Source organism: Aedes aegypti, chromosome 2, assembly GCF_002204515.2.
Source record: "Aedes aegypti strain LVP_AGWG chromosome 2, AaegL5.0 Primary Assembly, whole genome shotgun sequence".
Taxonomy (NCBI): domain Eukaryota; kingdom Metazoa; phylum Arthropoda; class Insecta; order Diptera; family Culicidae; genus Aedes; species Aedes aegypti.
Genome location: NC_035108.1, coordinates 149,979,820 through 150,000,302, shown reverse-complemented (window position 1 = coordinate 150,000,302; position 20,483 = coordinate 149,979,820). Strand labels below are relative to the sequence as shown.

The 20,483-nt window shown below is 36.6% G+C and overlaps 1 protein-coding gene across 7 annotated transcripts in view; it reads left to right on the top strand.

Moving 5' to 3' along the window:
- Positions 1-20,483, top strand: part of LOC5568881 (tumor protein D54) — a 47,516-nt gene that overhangs the window by 17,107 nt on the left and 9,926 nt on the right. For 6 of the 7 annotated variants that reach the window (XM_021842716.1, XM_021842715.1, XM_021842714.1 and 3 more), the window contains exon 1: positions 5,908-7,442. The exons of the other annotated variant lie outside the window; for it this stretch is intronic. In XM_021842716.1, the coding sequence (XP_021698408.1) occupies positions 6,929-7,442 (514 nt within the window). In that variant the 5' untranslated portion in view covers positions 5,908-6,928. Of the gene's footprint in view, positions 1-5,907; positions 7,443-20,483 lie in introns of those variants that run through there. 7 annotated transcript variants of the gene reach the window in all.

Here is a 20,483-nt window from a genome sequence, read left to right as displayed (position 1 = left end):
TTTTTCTGGAAGAAAGTTGTGAATTCAGAAATATTCCCTTCCTTTTGTTTGTGCTAGCAACCATATTCAGTGAATAATCGCCAAGTCTTCTAAGAGTTTTTTTTATCAAAACGTCTGACACGATAGACGAAAAGGTTTGAATCTCTTTTGAGATTGGAGCCAGGTATCAAACAAGTTTTAGTAATAACCATTGGCGTAGGAACAGAGTCAACAAAAAACAGTTTTTTTGATGAGAATAAAAAAAACAATTTTACATGAAGCAAAATCTTCTGAATTAATTAATGAATTAACAAAAAAATCGCATCACTGGTTACGATATTTAATGTTTTACAACTATGTGAAAGAAACCTCGCTTCTCTTACACAGCATCAGCGTGGCTGTTCTGACTTTGGTGAATCACGCGACAACCGAAAGCTTAACCGTCCAGTTGTCGATCGATTGATTATTGTTAGAACTAGTTTCTCGTTGTATGTGATAAGCGTAATTTTTCGACATCTGCGTTGCAAAAATATACCTTGGTACAAAAAAGCGTCATAGCTGTTATAGCATATTAACTGCATTCTGATTTCTCATGTTTTTTGAAGATACCCTGCTCGAGGTGTCCGGTGATGTTGATTTCCCTTATGAGAATTCACTAAAAAAATCCATACATTAACTTCAACTCGTATAATGTCCAAAAAAAATAATTGAAAAAATGGACAAAATTATTGAAGGAATTTCTCAGGCAATACATAGCGGTAATTTTTGTCGGAAAATAGAGTTTAACTTTCAAGTTTCGGCGTGGACAAATTTTTCTTCAGATGAATGGCTAAAAAATGTAACAAATTGGACAATAGTGTTTTATTCCATCAGTTAATTCTTTCTTTGATTTTGATTCAATGTTTTAAGTATTTTCGCGTTAATAAATGTATTGCTTAAACTATATTTTTTCAAGAAAACTTATTTTTTCATAAATTATTTTATTGATTTACAACAGATTTGTTGCGATTCTTCATAGAATTTTAGTTTAATCAAATTTCTCAAGGAATATTTAAGGGAGGCTTCAGAACTTTTGCAATTCCTCCTGGTGGACATCCATTCATTCTACTTATTATTAGCAAGTTGATTCCGGAATATGTTCCCGGATTTACCTAAAAAATGCCACTCAATCTTTCAAAAGTTTTCCCTCGACATTCCTCCAAAAAATCATTGATTCTTGCAAATCTTATACTGAGATATTTTACTGTAAGTTCTACTAGAAATTCTTTTGTTAATTTCTTTAAATATTTTTCCCAAACATTTTATTACAAATTATTTCAAAAGCCCACAAGAAATGTTTCCAATGTACATCACAAAATTAAAAACTCTTCTTCTTTTTTTTCTAGAGTCCCCGGTTTATTCATGAATTGTAAAAGAATTGTTTTTGAAATGTCTCTTGCCTTCGAATCTTCAGAAGAAATTTGTTAAAATACCTCAGGAAAACTGTTGCTTCCAAAATTAATACAGCGGTTAAGGAATTTGTAACAAAATAATTGGGAAGGGGGAAAGGATTTATTAAGATGTTCATAAATAATTTTCTATTGATCTGCCTTAAAACACTTCTTTAGAACAACATTTACCTATTATTGTCATAATTCATATTCTTGGTTTGAATTGTTGTACGATACAAGGGGAGAATTTCTAGAGGATTTGTGGTAAAATTTTAGAAAACCAGAAGTTGAGGAAGGATAGATTTCAAGGATAATTTCTAAAGAAGATTCTAATGGAATATTAAGAAAGGTAATTTGTAGGAGTTTTGAAAATTGCAAAATTCCTAAACGTAATTTTTTTTCGTACACCCCCGTTAATTTGAACGGTACCTCATGCAAACCATCGGGGTTCATTTTTAATTTGAACATCTAGTCACCCTAGAAACGTGTTTCTGGTTACCTCTTTCACTGTTTTGTTTTGATTATGCGTCCCGTTCCACAGCGTTCCATTCCACTTTACTCCGTTCCTTGAGCTAAATGACGTTTGAACCATTTTTAATCTGAACGATGTGCAAATTAGCGGGGTACAAATTAAAAAGTGTTCAGATTAAATGTGGTCAAACCAACGGGGGAACCCGGTAGTGCACAATACAACTTCGGTAATGTTCTTGAAAAATACCGGCAATATTTTCGCGTTAAACTTTAACTGTACCTACAACAAAATAAGCGATAAAGACCCTTCAAAAAAGTTTGTTGGAATTTTTGAAGGTAGGAAAAATGGGTCTTTTCTACATCAATATGTTCACTATATAGTATCATGAAACTTCGGAGTGCATACAAAATATTATCTAAGATCTTAGTTACAAATACTTTCAGTAAAGCTTCCTTCCGTTTTAACACCGATCGTTTTCTATCATAATAGACAAATTATGAATTTTCAACAAAGTTCCTTCAAATCTGAATCTGATATGGAATGATTCGTAGAGGAATTTTTAAAGCAATCCCTAAAATATTGAGATATTCATGGATTAGTTTTTGAATTAAAAAAATGGAGAGTGGATAAATTTTTAAATGTTATTTATAGAAGAATCCTGAGATCACCACTCCAAAAAAAATTGGAGGTTTCTAGATTCTGAAATGATACATGATGGAATTACTGGGTTTTATGTTGAGAAGGTCAAGAATGAATTGCAAAATTTTAGTGAATCTGATGAAAAACATCTTTTGGAAATATTTGGGAGATTTCTTTCGTTAGTGCGGTTTAAAGAAAAAAAAAATCTCTGGAAAAAACTTTGATAATTTCTGGATTTTTTCGGGAGAAGCTTAGGGAAACAAAAATATAATTCTCTAAAAAAATCTGAACAAATTACTCGGGAAATCTTTGAGTATTTTCGTGGAAGAGTTAGCAGAAGAAATAACAGTTAAAATTCTTTAAACATTCCTTTGTTACGCATTTTTGAAAAATTAAAAAATAAATTTCGAGAGAGCTTGGAACGAATAAGGGATAATACTCCTTGATTTAAGATAAGTCTAAAAAAAATAATCATCTGTTAAAAAATGCAGATAGATCTGCGGAGAGCCTCTTTGAGAAATCATGAATAAAATTTTCCCAATTGAATTCTTTTTAATTGCCCATGAATTTTTTGTGGAGTTTTACGAGGAATACCTAGAGTAACACCTAGAAGAATCTTATTTTTCGGGAAATCTGGATAATTTTTGCTGTGATTTTTTCGAACAATCCTGTAGAAAAACTTTAGGGAGAACTTAAAAAGCTAAAAATTCAGAAGAATTCGTGGAATGAATCCTTGCTTGGTGATCTTACAGACATTTTTGGCGAGACTCCTGGATTTTTTTTACTAGTCGCCTCTCCACATCTCGATATCGAAGGGACCATCGAGATAGGGAAAGATCGAGACAAAGAAATTCATTTAATGAACAATAGATTGAAAATCACTCCGTTACTAGGAAAATAATCTTCTTCTTCTTTCTGGCGTTACGTCCCCACTGGGACAGAGCCTGCTTCTCAGCTTAGTGTTCTTATGAGCACTTCCACAGTTATTAACTGAGAGCTTACTATGCCAATGACCATTTTTGCATGTGTATATCGTGTGGCAGGTACGAAGATACTCTATGCCCTGGGAAGTCGAGAAAATTTCCAACCCGAAAAGATGCTCGACCGGTGGGATTCGAACCCACGACCCTCAGCTTGGTCTTGCTGAATAGCTGCGCGTTTACCGCTACGGCTATCTGGGCCTCAGGAAAATAATAAACAAACTAAATTTCGAGTTTCTAAAATGTTCTGAATCATTCAAATCTGGTCTAGTAACCTTTGATTATGACATATCGACATATGGAGAGAAAATTAGGAACACAAAATCAACAGGAACACATCGAGATATGGAGATATCGAGATATGGAGAGCGAAATCGTATGCAGAATTAAGGGACCGAAGCAATCATTGAAATAGGGAGAGATATCGAGATGTAGAACATCGAGATGTGGAGAGTCGATTGTATTCGTTAGAGAAATCCCAGCAATTCTTGAAATTCTTAAACAAATTATTAATGATCAACTGGAGGATTAATTTAATTAACTCATTACGCGTGGACAATTTGTCCATCTTTACCACGCGTAATGAGTTAATTAGTTTAATAACCATGCGGTTTGGATTACCGAACAGCTCAATATAAGCGTCAATTTAACTGGAGGATACTTTAAACTAACAATTCTGTTCCGGGTTTTCTTCCGTTTTTTGTACTGAAAATGGACTGTAATTAAACTAATCGCAAATATCGTGTATCCTCGCGTCGGTCCACTAACTAATTCACCCAAAGTAAACAACAATAGCATGAAAAAATAAACAAGACAGGGTTACCAATTCAGTAATTCAATTATTGGTATTCGAAGTGACCGTTCGCCTGAACAAATTCAATTTAATTTATATGTAACTAGTGGTCCCGTCAAACTTCATCTTGCCATCAAAAAGGCTGTTGTAAAACTTTATGTAATCCCCCATACAGAACGACACATGAGACTTTTCCCGTTTTCTCGATTATTCCAAAACTTTCTCAGACTTATTCCTTGCACTATCACGTAGCATCCCTTGCCTAGTGCAACTATGAAAAGCTTACGTCAATGCGTTCATCCGTTCTCAGGCCATTTCGTGACATACAAATACCACTCCATTTTTTATATAAATTTGTAGAGGATGAAATGATTAAAAGAATTTCTAAGCACTCGAGCACTCGACACTGAAGAAGTCTGTAAGTCGCAGACGAAATAGGCCTATCTGTCAAGATAAGCAACACATATTAGAGTTTAAAGGTATTTGCTCGCCTTGCAAGTGATTTTAGTATTTTTTTTTTTTTGCAAAAGTGAAGTGTTAAAGTTCAATTTGTAGTTTTAAACATACTCTAATAATCCCTCCCCTAAATTTAATATAAAAAGTATAGTATCACTGATATGCCGACAAAATAACAAATAGTTAAAATCTGAGACGAGACTCGCGGAGACGATCTTCTTTTTCTGCGATTGCTGAGTTTTTTCTTATTCCACTCAGTGTTGACATCAATCTTGCGCAAGCCGTTCAAGCTCTCACATGACCATCTCAGCAAAAAACTATTGCGTTTGCATCACATCGGAGCAAGAACGGCATTTTGAGTGAAATTTCATGCCAGCAAACGTAGCAGACATTATAAATAACTAGTCCTACGTTTAGATCTATCAGCATCTTTAGAAAAACAGCTCCACTGGCTGAGGTTTTTAATAAAAGTTTATTTTGAATACATTACTTTTGACTTTTTCAGCCATAAAAACGATGTGCTGCATTTGACGTTTCGTGACCGCGGAATCTGGGATGCATATGACCAGTTCAAAAATTAAATAGCTCGTCCTCTTCACCATTCAAAAAACGAGCATTTGAATTTAAAATGTTCAGATATTTATTTGTAATCGAATTTCAATATTATTGTTGAACTTCACGCCCACTTATACAACGTCATCTCTTATTACAATGATTATAAAGCCATTGAAAGCACAACAGGTCACCTTATAGAAGTAAAATTAATAAAGTTTTAAATCGTTAAGTTGCCAGTATCGCAACAGCATTGCATACCACCCTGAAAAGCCTCGGAAATCGCCAGCAAGTGAACGCACAGACAGTCAGTCGGTCAACTGCTTTCGCATGCGATCGCTCGCGAACCACAACCTTTTTAATGTTGCTTCTATAGCGCAGCTATAGGTCTGTATAGCCATCCATGGTTGCTACTTCTGCTCTGTCGCTGACTGTTTTTTATGAACGCTCGATTATTTTTCTGGTTTCCTTCTTTTTTTCTCCTCACCGGCGTTGATGGGGTACCTATACTGTAAATACCTCTATACCAGCAACAGTGCGATGGATGGATGCAGAGCAAAATATAGAGCTTTTCGCGTTCAAGCACGATTCCAGCCCGACCAGTTTAAGTCGGTGCTCTGCCTAAGTCGCATGTTGGCGCGGGTTTTTATTCGAATCTTACGCGTACGGATCTACGCGTGAAAGTGATCTCTGAGACCGCCTCGCTAGGTTTTGCGTGCGGTTGAAGAATCACTCCGACTTATTATTTTCTCGATTGTTCATCAGTGTCGATGCCAATAATTATTTGAAATTTGTTGTTCGATCAAGTGATTACCGTTGGTTTTGTGGTTCTATCGACTAGCAAAAAGTGGTTTGGATGTAACCAGATACCTGGATTGACACAGCAGGAAATGTGAATTTGTTCAGGAAACCCGGTCCCATGGGGCTGTTTTTCGCAGGAAAATAAAATTCGTTACGAAAGTGATGCGATAGAAGTCTATTCCTTTGTGGTGAAATGTGTTTTGAACGTTGACCGACATCTCATCGCTGATTCTGATCGGGTAGCTGACCTTGCTTGAATGATCGGCGAGGTCAACAGATGTGTATCAGTGAAAATCCACGAAGCAAAATACAAAGCGTGGCCTAATTCGAATGGTTAGAAATAGAAGTGAGCCTTCCAGTAAGAGTGAATCTCATAAATGTGAGAAAGAGGCTATTTGCAGCGTTAAAATTACCCGTTACGTAAAGCAGTCTTTGTGTTGTTGAATACAGTGCCAAGAAGTAGTGTTAGAAAAGTTTCCTCTTTGTTGAAGTCTTTCTTCGTTGCTACATCGCTTTATGGAGCTTCATGCTCTCGAACAGTTGAGAGCCAACAATAAATGCAATAAGCCTTCAATTGGCAACCACATTCATTCATCGCGAAATCTATACATTGCTGCCATTACCACCGAACAAGACTAGAAAAGCCTAACGCAATACCTTCGATGGTTGTTTATAATAAACAATTACAACCAACCAACATGCTGTCGTAACAACTCGCTTGCAATCAACGAAGAAAAAATATAAAGCACTATCTAGTCATAGGCAATTCACATTGGCGACTGAAATCGATACCACCCCTCACCACACAGCAATCATCCAACCAAAAATGAGGGTTGGCGAGGATGATTTGCCGAGCCTGGAGTACATTGAAGATCCTTACATTCCCAAGCTAGACAACTGTATAACTCCGTCCTTCGACGTCATCACCGAGTACAATGCCGATGAGTTGGGCGACGAACAGAACTGGCCCGAAGAGACCGAGCTCTACCTGAGGTCACTCACACTGGACCAAATCCTCGGTGTCTCGTCCGACGAGGATGTCGATCCAGATTTGGAAATGCAAACAGTGGAAACTGAATTTAGTCCTCCGTTTCCATCGGAAGCCGGCATGAATGGAACTGCTTCCCAATCGCCAAACGACGCTAGAACCGGTGTGGGGGTGATGAGAAGTCTTCTGGCGAACAAGTTGCTCAAAAATCGTACAAATAAGTTCAACCTGTTCAGTAAAAAGAGGATGCGAGACGTGCGGGTAACATTCATAGATTTTTCGAAACCGTACTTGGCGCGGATATCCAGCGGTGATAACTACAAGAGTTTCCTGAACATTGGGAGTGCCGTAGGTGGGTATTGCTAGCTGAAACGTAATCAGGGTGGTAGTAAGAATATTTTATAAACCCTAAACGATTTTAATTGACACTTGAAAGGTTAGAAGTGTTTTTATTTGATACCTGATGGTCCTGTAGTAATTAGCTTCGCTAAATTAAATGATTCTACTCGATTTTAGGGCACTGGACTCTTGGCTCCTTAATTTTCCTGGCATAAAACCCCCACCAGGACAGTTTTTTTTAGTCCGGAGCACATTTCTACAGTTATTATCTAAGAGCTTACGTTGCCAAGATTGCCATTTCGCATTCTTATATTGTGTGGCATCACACATCATATCCAGAGAAATCAAAAATTTCCAATCTGAAAGAGTTCTGAGCCGACCCGGAAATCAATCTTAGGCACTTTCAACATGACCTTGCATTTTAGTCGTGTATGTTGCAATAGGTTGAGGAAGGCCTTAATCTCCAATTGATTTCGTACTACAGCTATGTTAAAATTTGTTCAACAATTATAATAAATTTCACCTCAAATTCTCGCGTTTTCATCGAAAACAAGGCAAGCATAAAAAACCGTTGGGAATTGCCATAGAGAAACAATCTACATTGAGAAACTCCTTCGAAATTTTTGTCAAGTATTCGGTCTAAAACAACCTTCAAAATTAACATTAGCCCCTTTTTTGGCGTTACGTTCCTACTGGGACAAAGTTCAATGTTTTAATGTTTTTTTCCTCCACCAGTTTCTCCTGGAATTCTTGTACGCTCCAAAGCTTCATTGCGCAGCTATTTAGCAAGACCAAGCTGAGGGTCGTGAGTTCAAATCCCACCGGTCGAAGATCTTTTCGTAATGGAAATTGGCTCGACTTCCCGGGGCATAGAGTATCTTCGTACCTGCTACACGATATACACATGCTAAAATGGTCAGTTGTCAAAGAATGCTCTCAGTTAATAACTGTGGAAGTGCTCATAAGAACACTAAGCTAAGAAGCAGGCCTTGTCCCAGTAGGGACGTGCGCTAGAAAAAAGAAGGCATAAAACGAAGCAAATGAATACTATGCAATAGTTACTAGAATATGATTCTATACTCATTAGATTAAACCAAACGTAACTTAACTTAACATTCTGAAGGTGCCTGGGATCGATTCCCGGTCGGTCCAGGATCTTTTCGTAATGGAAATTTCCTTGACTTCCCTGGGCATAGAGTATCATCGTACCTGCCACACGATATACGAATGCGAAAATGGCAACTTTGGCAAAGAAAGCTCTCAGTTAACAACTGTGGAAGTGCTCATAAAACACTAAGCTGAGAAGCAGGCTCGGTCCCGGTGAGGACGTTAATGCCAAGAAGAAGAAGAAGAACTTAACTGTTTCAACAGTAAAACTATTCCCATAATGCAGCTCACAATCCCCCGGAACAAATCAAGCATTTCAAATGACTCAGATGACCGACTTTCGATGTTTTTATGACTTGCCAAAGAGTGGAGAAGTTCAATCCCCTAAAACCCCACGTGTCCTTGACACCCCATTTTACGATATTTCTTAAAAAATGAGCCAATATAGCCGGTTGTGCTACTTTTCCCCGAACGCCTGTTCCTCGAATATCCCGTTTCCCCGAATAGCCCATTTCCCCGAAATGGATTTTGGCACTCATGTTTGTCATATCTTCATACATTTCAGGGTGGTGAACGTACTGATCACCTGATATCTTCTTCTTCTTGGTATTAACGTCCTCACTGGGACAGAGCCTGCTTCTCAGCTTAGTGTTCTTATGAGCACTTCCACAGTTATTAACTGAGAGCTTTCTTACCAAAGTTGCCATTTTTGCATTCGTATATCGTGTGGCAGGTACGATTCTACTCTATGCCCAGGGAGGTCAAGGAAATTTCCATTACGAAAAGATCCTGGGCCGGCCGGGAATCGAACCCAAACACCTCAGCATGGCTTTGCTTTGTAGCCGCGGACTCTAACCACTCAACTAAGGAAGGCCCCCTACTCATCTGATATGCACCCTTCTTTATTTGATTGGCAGTTCTTACGAGTTTTACCGTCCTCAGCATTTTTGACAACATGTATGTAGTCGAGAATGACCAAATACCTTTTTTTTGATTGCTTATCGATCTTTTTAATTCACCATCCTATCACTGAAAACTATTCTAGGACCTATTTGAACTGCAGCTACTTTTCGGGGAAAAGGGCCATTCGGGGAAATGGGTCATTTGGGGAACTGGCGTTCGGAGAACCGACATTCGGGGGAAAGTAGCACAATCAATATAGCCAAGTCCTTTTATCCGAACTTTTGGTTGCTTAAGACACGAAGTACGAATACGGAAATGGCAACTATGGCAAAGAAACTTCAGTTAATAACTGTGGACGTGCTCATTAAATACTAAGCTGAAAAGCAAACTCTGTTTCTGGCGGATGTAATGCCAAGAAGAAGTTGATTTATTCTTTTATCAGTTGAATCTAACATTTACGAAAGATATTACTTTATGATGCACAATAAATTTGGACTTAATGCCTGAATGATCTCTGTATTATACAGAATAAAATTATTGCAAAAAAATGTCAGAATAATTAAAATTTTTATACAAGTCAAATCTTACTAAACCTTCCTACGTACTTTGAAAACGTCATAACCTTTGATCGTAACATTATTTTGTACTGAAAATTGATGAGTTTTATTTTTTTTTGATAATTTTGAAGAGCAGTACAAAACAGTTAAATTAAAGGTGTAGAGTAAAGTGGGGTAAGAGTTTATTTTCAAGATTTCTAGCATGTCATGGTGGTTCGACTGCTGTTCAAGTAAGAGACTCCAAATTTTATAAACATCGATTGAGATTTGCGCAAGTTGATTGCCAAATGTGAAAACTGAACAAACTTTTGGGCTTCTCGGATCACATATAACATTTTTGATGAAATGTTTATATAATCCTGAATATTTTAATATGCCGCTAGACCCTGTTCTATCAAATAACTGAATAGAACTGATTTGAACACTTTTCCAGAACTCCAGGAATCTGTTATAAATAACTAGGTGGCCACTGTTATCACAAACAACTGAAAAACATCTCTGCCGAATTCTCTATTAAATTCTGAAAATCATGATGTGCAGCATGATTTAATTAAATCATATCTTTGAATTGGCCATTTATCCGGATCACTCCTGAAACCTTTACGAAATCCATCAGTGTTGGCCACTGTTATTTCTGATCTCTGATGAATTCTGTATGAAATTCTGCAAATGTCGATGTGTCACGTAGTATGGTTCTATCAAATGTATGACTACCCAGTGAACCACGTATCGTATAAAAATGTGCATCCAAAATCACATATTTGGATCGGCGTTATCCATGTCAACACAACTTGTATATAAATCCCCAATACGATTCATATACGACAATTTGTGTTGACAGGGTGGCCACCGAACCGGGAAAAACGGGAAAAGCGGGAAAAAGACGGGAATTTGATTCCATCGGGAAAAAGACGGGAAAAACCTGGAATTTGAGATGGTCACCGGGAAAATAATATTGAACGAACATCTTCAAGCCTTAAATAAATTGTTGAAAGTATGATATTTCCATGAAGCATCTGTAACCTTGGGCAAATTACATTTAAATATTAATGATTCAACTACTTGTAGAAATAGTTTACTTTGTTATTGAAGTTTATTCTTAGAAATGTTTCAAATTAGTTGGTAATGTTTCGAAATATTTTAAGATCTTTTTTCTCTTACTGTCAGAGTTACTGTTCTCTAGCTTATCATACTCGAAGTATTGAATCAGAGTTTTAAAATTTATTGCAAAAGTTTTAAGCACTCAAACATATTGGATAATTTTATTTAGTTACCGAAAAATCTGAATATTTCAGACAACAATTCTTTATTTATAAGAGCTTCTAATGTATCAACCGTTATCTAATCGGCTAAAAATTAAATAAGTAAGGTAAGACACATGCTTTAACATGCACACTTAGAATAAATCACAGAATTCTGTGAAATTTCACCAAAATCTAAACAGCAGATTTTTCTGTAAACCTTTCTGTGATTTTTTAATTCACCGAACGATCTGTAAAGATTGAAAATGATCATCTGTCAAAAGTACCGACAGTTCGGTGGTTTTTCACAGATTGTTTTGTGATTTTGTTGCTTATTTTTGTAGTTTTCACAGGACGTTTCGGTGCTTTTCCACAAATTGTACTGTGATTTTTTGAAAACATAATACTCATTTCTTCGAAAATTTCGGAGTATTTTAACATTTGTCCTGCAAAAATATTTTTTTTTCGGATTTAACGTGTGCTTTGCCTTTATTTCAATCACCTCGATGCAACGTCTAACTTTATTGAAGCCTTTTAAGTTTTGAATTTTGAATTAGAAGATTTGACATCGTCTGGCCACTCTTCAAAATTGAGTTCTTCGTTTTGCTCAAGGTTCATCACTTCTCGTGGAGATAGCGCATCTTTTGTCGGATGTTTTTCAATGATGTGCCTTTGAGGGTACAAAACTTTCCATAGCGAATAGTGTATTTATGGAAAGCGCAGTCGAAAAACATTTCACCGGATCGAAAGTGATTTTTCTTCACATGATCATTCATGTGGCGATGTAATCCTGACACATAACCAGGAACTTCGGCATGGCAGAAAGAACATGTAATCGACTACAAAAAAGCTTGGTGTATTCAATACTTACGGAAAACACAAACCAGTCTCGTCCTGTGTTCGGATATTTTCCAAAATATCTTCCATTGTGAGCTCTGTTTTCACTTTTTCACTGACACTTTAAAACTTTAAGCACAGATCGCGGTTGTCAATATGGCGACCGATGACAGTTTTCACCAGGTATCGCATTTCATCTCATCATTCGATCATCTGAGAAAGATACGGATCGAATAACAAGATATCATCTTAGAGCTCTTTGATTGATCTTTAGTCAATATCTTTGGTTCATTTGATGCTAGATAAAATCTTTCAACTCAGTAGTCCACGCACAAGAAATTATAATGATAAACAGTCGAAATCGATGACAGCGTGCGATGGTAATTTCATAGCGCTTTTCGTTTAAAACAGTCAATTGAAAGTGAATCAGTTGAAGTAAGTAAATGATGCTTATTTCAAGATATCAAATAATCCATGTTTTTAACTTGAAGGTTTTCAAACTTCCGAGAGATGCCATTGGTGTCCGAATTCAATGTGTCCTGAATCATCTAGAATTTAATACGTAATTTCATCGACAATTAGCAGATTCACAATTAACCGGATTGTCTCCTAAGGATCTCCTTCAAAATATGCGTTAAGCAAGACCCTTGTTTTTTCGGAAAGTTATGTGCGTGGGATTCCAGTTGGATTCAATAAAAAAATCTGTGCAAAAACGATATGTTCAATACTTAATTTTATATATACAAAACATCTTACAATACAAAAATCAAAAGTTATCCTACGTACTTCGCTATGTATTTGGATGGAAATTCTTTTTAAATGTTTACGAATTTTGTCCAAAAAATGCAATGAATAGAATACTCTTAGAACCACTCAAAATATAAGCAAAAGATCAGCTCAATCAGCTAACTAGAAAACTGCTGAAAATGTCAAAATGGATGAAATCTTGCATATTATCATGTCAATGATATCATAAGAACTTTTTCATAGATCTGGACACGTCAAACGATGTATCCACCAAATGCTCACAATAAATATGCACAAGTAGGTATGCTTAAAATCCGTTAAACATTTTTTTTAAATTGAATCTGCCGAGGATCTCGAAAGCGTTCCCAAGGGCGAATTTCGCCCCAAATCATCCGCTAAGCACTCAAATTGCGGACCTTAATTGTTTGTTGGTTTACGTATTGCACTGAATTCCTTAAGCATTCCTAGGTAAAAAGACGCATAATGTAGGTAGATTAGTTGTGGATCAATCCTCCAGGAATATTCATACAAAAGTATCTTTAACCGTTTTGTAGTGAACACAGTTTAAGCCTTATTGTTTGACTTATTCAAGCTTCTCTTTCACCTTTCATTTTTAAATTGGTCAGTTAATTTAAGGATCAGATCCTGAACACCTTCGTACAGTTAAATTTTCTAAGATGATTTAGCAGATTGAAGCATTATCTGTACCCCCAAACAACTGTCAAGATCTTCTGAAGCCTCATATCGAAAGATGATATCACATCAAAGCGCTCTTGGATTGAGGATAAAATCTCTCCACCATCCCAAGATGATCTAAGTGATCAGATGAGATTGTAATGCCTGGTTCTCACAGATTTACGGTATAATTCGCGGTGTACGGTGAAATGGTCGATTTTCACCGAACGGCTTGTAAATATTTCACCGTACTCCGTCAGATTTTCGCGTTCACCGTATTTTATGTGAAACTTAGACAGTTCTGTTGGAAAAAGTCGCATTTCGCAGAAAAATCTGTAGAATAATATTTCACAGTTCAGTTTCGGTGGTTTATTTTACAGACTTCTGTGACTCATTCTAAGTGTGTATGTCACGAGTTGGCTTGAGAACATAACGATCGATGTGAACAATGCTTTCACTTTTATTTTTATAAATCCTCCGAGAAAGTTGAAAAACGGGAAATGCAAATTGGACGTAAACTTCGGGATTTTTGTCAAAGCCACTACCGCCTACTGGTCAATACAACGCACTATGGTCCAGGAATCAGTTTTACGCGGAAAGATGCATTTTGAGCTTTAGAATGAACAAGTTAGTTTAATCATTTCTATGAAAATGTGGTCCACCCTAATTTTCAATAACACCAAACAAAGGGCTCAACTAATACAAACAACTTTGTAGAAGACCGTTTTTGTCTAATGTTTCATTCTAAAGCTCAAAATGCATCTTTCCGCGTAAAACTGATTCCTGGACCACTGTGAAACGTTTGCCAGGACAGCTGACAGTTGATAAATATGGACTTGGTAGCTTTTAAATAAACCCATGTCAAAATGAATCAAAAGTACCAAGAGTAGAAACCGTCCTATTGGCACAATTGGGGGGATTAAAAACTCAGTTTTGAGAAAATCGACTTAATTTTTTTTTGTTCCATAAAAAAAATTACGGGAGCCAAAAAACAAGCCAATCTTCTACGAATAATATAGTTTTTTTCTATTGGATTAAAAAAACAGTAATTTTTTTGGTATATTCAATTAAAAAACCGGCCGAAGGGTCACCCTTTTGCGTTTGGGCCCCTCAATTAAAAACCGGGAAAATTTAGAAAAATATACCGGGAAAACTGGGAAAAAAGCGGGAATTTCAAAATGGATATTTGGTGGCCACCCTGGTGTTGACAGCAAAATATGTTGTAAATAGTGCAACATATAATCGCGTTAAGTTGTATGAACTGACAGATCATTTATCAATCCAGAAAGCATCATATGAAATCGCAATAACTTAGCAAAAAATGCCACCCAAGTTGGGTATTTGCTGACGATGGGCCTCAAAGGACAACAAAGCAAGTGTCGCTGTACATAAAACATGCATTAATATCGGCTTATAATTATGTACTAGCCCTAGGTGGTGCAGTGGTAAGGTGTCAGATTCCTAACCCAGAGTCCCCGTGTTCGAGGCTTGCTGGGAACTTTTTTTTTTATTTTCATCCAAATGTTGGCATCGTATATCAGATCGCAAAAAGTCGTGACAAGTACGCATATAGCCTCCACTTTGGTATGTATATACACTGAGAACAGCGTTGCGGTTGAAAAAACTATATCAGAGGGTTAAATTAAATACACAACGCCACTTGATTTGTGCAGACTAAATTCGCATTTATTTCAAACAGTTTGTGTTTTCAATTTAACCATGGCACCATTTCAATAGTAAAAGTTACTATATCATAGTAAAAAACTTGCAGCAAGCTAGAATCCAACCGAGGATCTGGTGATTGTCAAGCGCGAACGCTTACCGCATGGCTATCGATGCGGTTGGATTCAGAGGGAACAAAACGCAAACAAAAAGCGTTCATCGCAGCTCAATCTTGGTTGGAATAGTAAATTTAAAAACTTGTTCATGGTTCTCATTACTTCAACGCTTGTTTCAGTGTAGCCTTTTTATGCAAACTTTACGATTGAATTGATTCATATAGAAAGATGTATAACAGAAGTTATACCAATCAAATCAAAATGTTGATTGGGTAGCTTCCCAAAAAACCCAAATCCTGCTTCGGGAATCGAAAAGGACAATATTGTCATACACAGCTTTCAACGATTCTGTAAGTTTGCAAAAAGGTTCTGCAAATTTTGAACAACACGACTGTAACGCGACTTGGCTCTAGGCGGCATCCACAAATTACATAACGCTCGAAGGGGGGGGGGAGGAGGTAAGCTCGAGCGTTACGACTCATACAAAATATAAAAAGAAATCCATACAAAAAGCGTTACGGAGGGGGGGAGGGGGTCGAGAATTTCAAATTTTAGCGTTGCGTAATAAATGGATGCCGCCCTATCAAAGATATAATTTGCCCACTACTCTTAGGGCCTTTGGAACCTTTTTATGTCCTCCGGAATAAGCGCCTTGATATCAAATAGCACCCACAACTTACTGGTTAATATGGGGACAGGCCTGGTGTACTGACCATATTCACATAAAAGTCCTATGTATATAGGGAATCCCATAGAACATAGAACTGTTATGCGAATATGGGCAGGATCGCTAGTGGTTAGAACACACGCCTCTCACGCCAAGGACCTGGGATGGAAAAAAAGAGACACTTATGACGTAAAGGTTATAGCGTTATAGTGACGACTTCCTTTGGAAGGGAAGTAAGGCCGTTGGTCCCGAAATAAACTAGTCTCGTTAATGTAGATAGACAAAAAAAATAATGGGGCAGTTAAGGAGATTAGGGGCATAATGAACAAACGAGGCGAAATGGACATCCCCTTATTCTCTGAGAATATGAATATTTCATTAAAATTGTATACACTGTATGAAATTTGTATTGCATATGAACTGTTTAACGGTATAAAATATTATGATTTGCTTCAATTATTCTCTGAAATTTGACTTCATTTTTTTCTCGGCTTCAAATTGCCTTATAAGCTAGGCGGTGGAAAAATCTATGTTTTGAGCAAAGTAACTAACCAAGAGAAGTTTTTTATTGCTAATGTTATAGAGGGGGATCCCTTTTACATACAGTCGAAGCTTGTTATAACGACATCGCAAGAGATCGTCGTAATAGAGAAATGTCGTTATAGAGAATAGTGATAACATTAAAATTTTTTTCAAGGGGCCGAAAAATGTCGCTATAGAGAGCTTTTGTCGCTTTAAAAGTGGTCGTTATAACGAGCTTCGACTGTATAAGAACTTTTGACACCCAAAAATAAATACGTTTTCGCTAAATTTCACAATACCCAAGTAACCAATGAGCATTTAAACCAGCACTTATTCAGCATTATATGCGTCTATACGACAACGCATTAAATGTCAATCAAGCGTATATGCGCCTGTAGTGCTTCCCCAGTGCAGGTTTTGGCGAAATAACGGGCTACTTCAGTGCTGCACCTTCAGGAACGTTTCATTTGACTGTCAAAATATGTAACGCCTCCGTGAAGAGCATACCAAAACAAAAATATGTTCCCTCCTTCTCTCGTCTTGACGTTGCTACTGTCTTGTGAACTTTTTTTGTTGTGTTGTGTTTTTTTTTATTCATTTTTCAATGTTGCGACTTGAAATTACAATCTCACGATTGATATAGTTGACGATGGTGATGCTTTGCGCTGCTGCAGGATAGGCTACAGTTGGTAAGGTGCCGAGCGTTGAATTTAAGCCCTACTTAAAGAACGTTTTCTTCTGAAGTGATTGTTTCTGCTTCATATATTTATGACTTCGACGCAGGGCATCGTAATTTTTGATAATGATGTTTTAATTTAATGATTACGCTGGTGACTACTGATCAAATTTAATACAAAAATTCGGTCAAAGGATGAGAATCATTTTCGCCATTTGCAGCTGATTATAAAGTGGCATATACGGCTTTAAAGTTGCGAAAATTAGCTGGCATCTTGCCAATTTCCCCATAATTGGTTTGAAAATCCCCTTCTCGAACATTTCATGCAGATGTTGAAACTAACGTATAGTATGAGAGAGACGAAATGATCTATCAAATTAGTAACATATTTATTGTACTCCTCTTTCGTGTCATTCAACAGCAATAAAAAAGCACTTCGATTGCTTCCAACCGAAATTAGCCCGTGCAATGGAAATGCTTCTTAGCAGCCGAGTGATTTTGAAAAGCATTGCTGCTGCTGATTCAAAACAGCTAAGCAATCGAACTGCTTTGATAGAACATCAAGCAGTTAAAATGCTGTAGGCTATCTTCTGTGAGGCTTATTCAAATGCTTAGTGGTTACCTGGGTAGTGTTCATTTTGCCTCGATACCTTTTTACCAGCCTTGTTTTGACCCAATTCTCTATCTCGTTCTTCTGATATTTGATATGGTTTTCATCACCATGGCATTTTATGGTCTCTAAAGCATTTGACATAACCTTAAACTTTGAAGAAATAGCTTCATGACATCTTCGGCAAAATTGTAGATTTAGACAAGATGAACAAGTTTGCTAGAAACAGTTTCTATGTAAAATTTCACTATTTTCAATACTGTGTATTTATTAAAAAGATAAAATAATTTACGAAAAGCTCGATCTCTAATCCTAGAATAAAAAAATGCTCATTCATAGTGTTTTTGTTAAAACAAAGATAACAATAACAAGTTTTTAAAGTAACGTTTAAAGATTCCCTCAGACTTATTAACCCTTTAACACCTCTCAAATGAGGATGTTTCGTAGAATTTGGAAATTAAACAATTCGAACTTTATTGATTTCAAGCAGTGCACAGATTTTTCTGCCAAAATTATTTATTTTTGTCGTTCCAATGCTGAAAAAATATCCGTGTTTTTTTTCAATGTAATTAAAAAAATGACAACATGACGTAGGAATGGATCCCCAGTAGCCGCCCAATTCATTATTGGTTTTATATGATCTTATTACCCGTTAATGATAAATATCATCATTATTGATTACAAAAATGACATTGAACTTTGAATTTTGACATTGAACTTTGATCAAGTATTTCAGTACCAAATTTGCCAATCTCAGAAAGTGGCCTCCAATACTGGACACAATAAAGTGTATCGAAGTTATAAAATTTGATCAATTTCAGGAGTAGGGAAAAGCACTAATTTTCGACCCACGAGAAATCTGTGCCAATTTTCGGATTTTCATACAAAGTAGGCCAAAATCGTATGAGTGGGTCGAAAATTAGTGCTAATTCGAAAATCAAACCTAGGTGAAACCCTAGGTGATTCAAAACATATTGATGGACAATTTTAATTGAACATATTTAGCTAGACGTCTAACAGAACACGCTTGTTTTCGCAAAAAAAAAAACAATGTTATTCGAATTGTTCATTATTCTCATTCTAGTTTAAAACAGTGGTGAAACGAAAATTTGGTGCAGATACTACATTATATAGGGTAGATGTACCAATAGTGGAGGTACTAAGCACGGTTGAACTTCATTTAACCGCCTAAATTCAAGAAGCGCAATTAATGTACATGTTAATGTTGTAACGGGAAGTAACGACCATTGACTTAATGAGAAAACTGATTTCATCGCAGTAATCCACGGCATGTCAGTGAAAAATAATACCTCCACTCTTGGTACGCTGTTCCTTTAGTTGCGGTATTTTTTTTAATTTGTGTTTCTATAGTTGCGGTATCCGTTGTTTTCTTATGGGATCCTCCACTATAGGAACACTTTACCGCAACTATTGGTACAAGCAAGAAAAGTTTTAGCAATTTGAGTGATATTTCATCAGTTTTAAAGCAATTTGAACACTCTTTTCAACTATTCCGTGTATCAACAAGCCAAAACGTCGATTGGCAGTGTCGGTTCTGTGGCTAATGCATTAAAATAAGTGAAAACGGAACTACCGCAACTATAGGAACACCCACGACTAAGGGAACACTTACCCTACTGGAGCAAATCAATTTGTTCGAAGTTGTGCCAACTACCGAAGTTGTGCCTACTACCAAAACAAAACCTTAAAATTTTCCTCGACTTAAAGTGAAACAATTTGGAATCTAACTTCTAATATTGCACTAAAACTTCAAAGGCACTAATCTCGCGAAGGAAGCAACAGTGCACTTTTTATTTTGGTTTTGTGCACTAGTAGAAAGCTTAAAATAAGAAGATCTACTTCTCCAGTTTAGTGCCTTTGAAAACGAGAGTAGGGTCACAAGTCGGCCATTGTGACGGCCATCTTTGGATTCCGAGATGTTTCACCTTAAATAATCTAGTTCAAAGAGAGCGTCTCTTGGTAACTGGACTACTGTTATTGTGCAGATTGATCGGAAGCTGTTGCATACTTTTTTTTTCTAAAGCATCATGATTGAACAATGATTTCCCAACTTTTCAACAAGGTAGAAAACAAATTTCAAACAAAAAATATAGAATACCAACGAAGTGAGATAAACTTTGAACCTTTTGAATGAAGTATAGAAGTTTTCATTAGACTGTAATCACAAAGATATAGAAAAAAACATTTTGGTTTTTTTTTGTGAGGTGTAAATCATTTTGTTAGACATACTTTTTCAGTCATTTTTTCTATTTTTAAGTATCTAGTTGAATGAAATGTATTGAATCGATTATCTATTTTGGGCGATTTCATGTAAATTGATACGGAACACATTCTCGATCTCGAGTTTCCGAAATCCACGATCGGAAAATTAACACATTACCAATTCACCTATGCACTAGTTCACTCCTTGTGAACAACAGCTGTTCCTCAAATTGGCGTGAATTGAAAAAACTCACTCATGTCGAATGTCACATTTCATGGTCACCACACTTGCCACTTTCATTGCCGATTTTTTTTCACCCGTGTAGGAAACATAATGGACGATGCAATTTTATACTTGTTGTTGATTTTATTTACACAATCCATTCAACACTAACGGATTCAGCGGATTTCCCTTTCGTTTTCGTTTTGCAGCCTTTATTGGTCCTTCTGAGTGGCTTGTCCGTACCCACACGGCACGTTTTTTGTTCATCGAACTATTTATGTCGTGTAT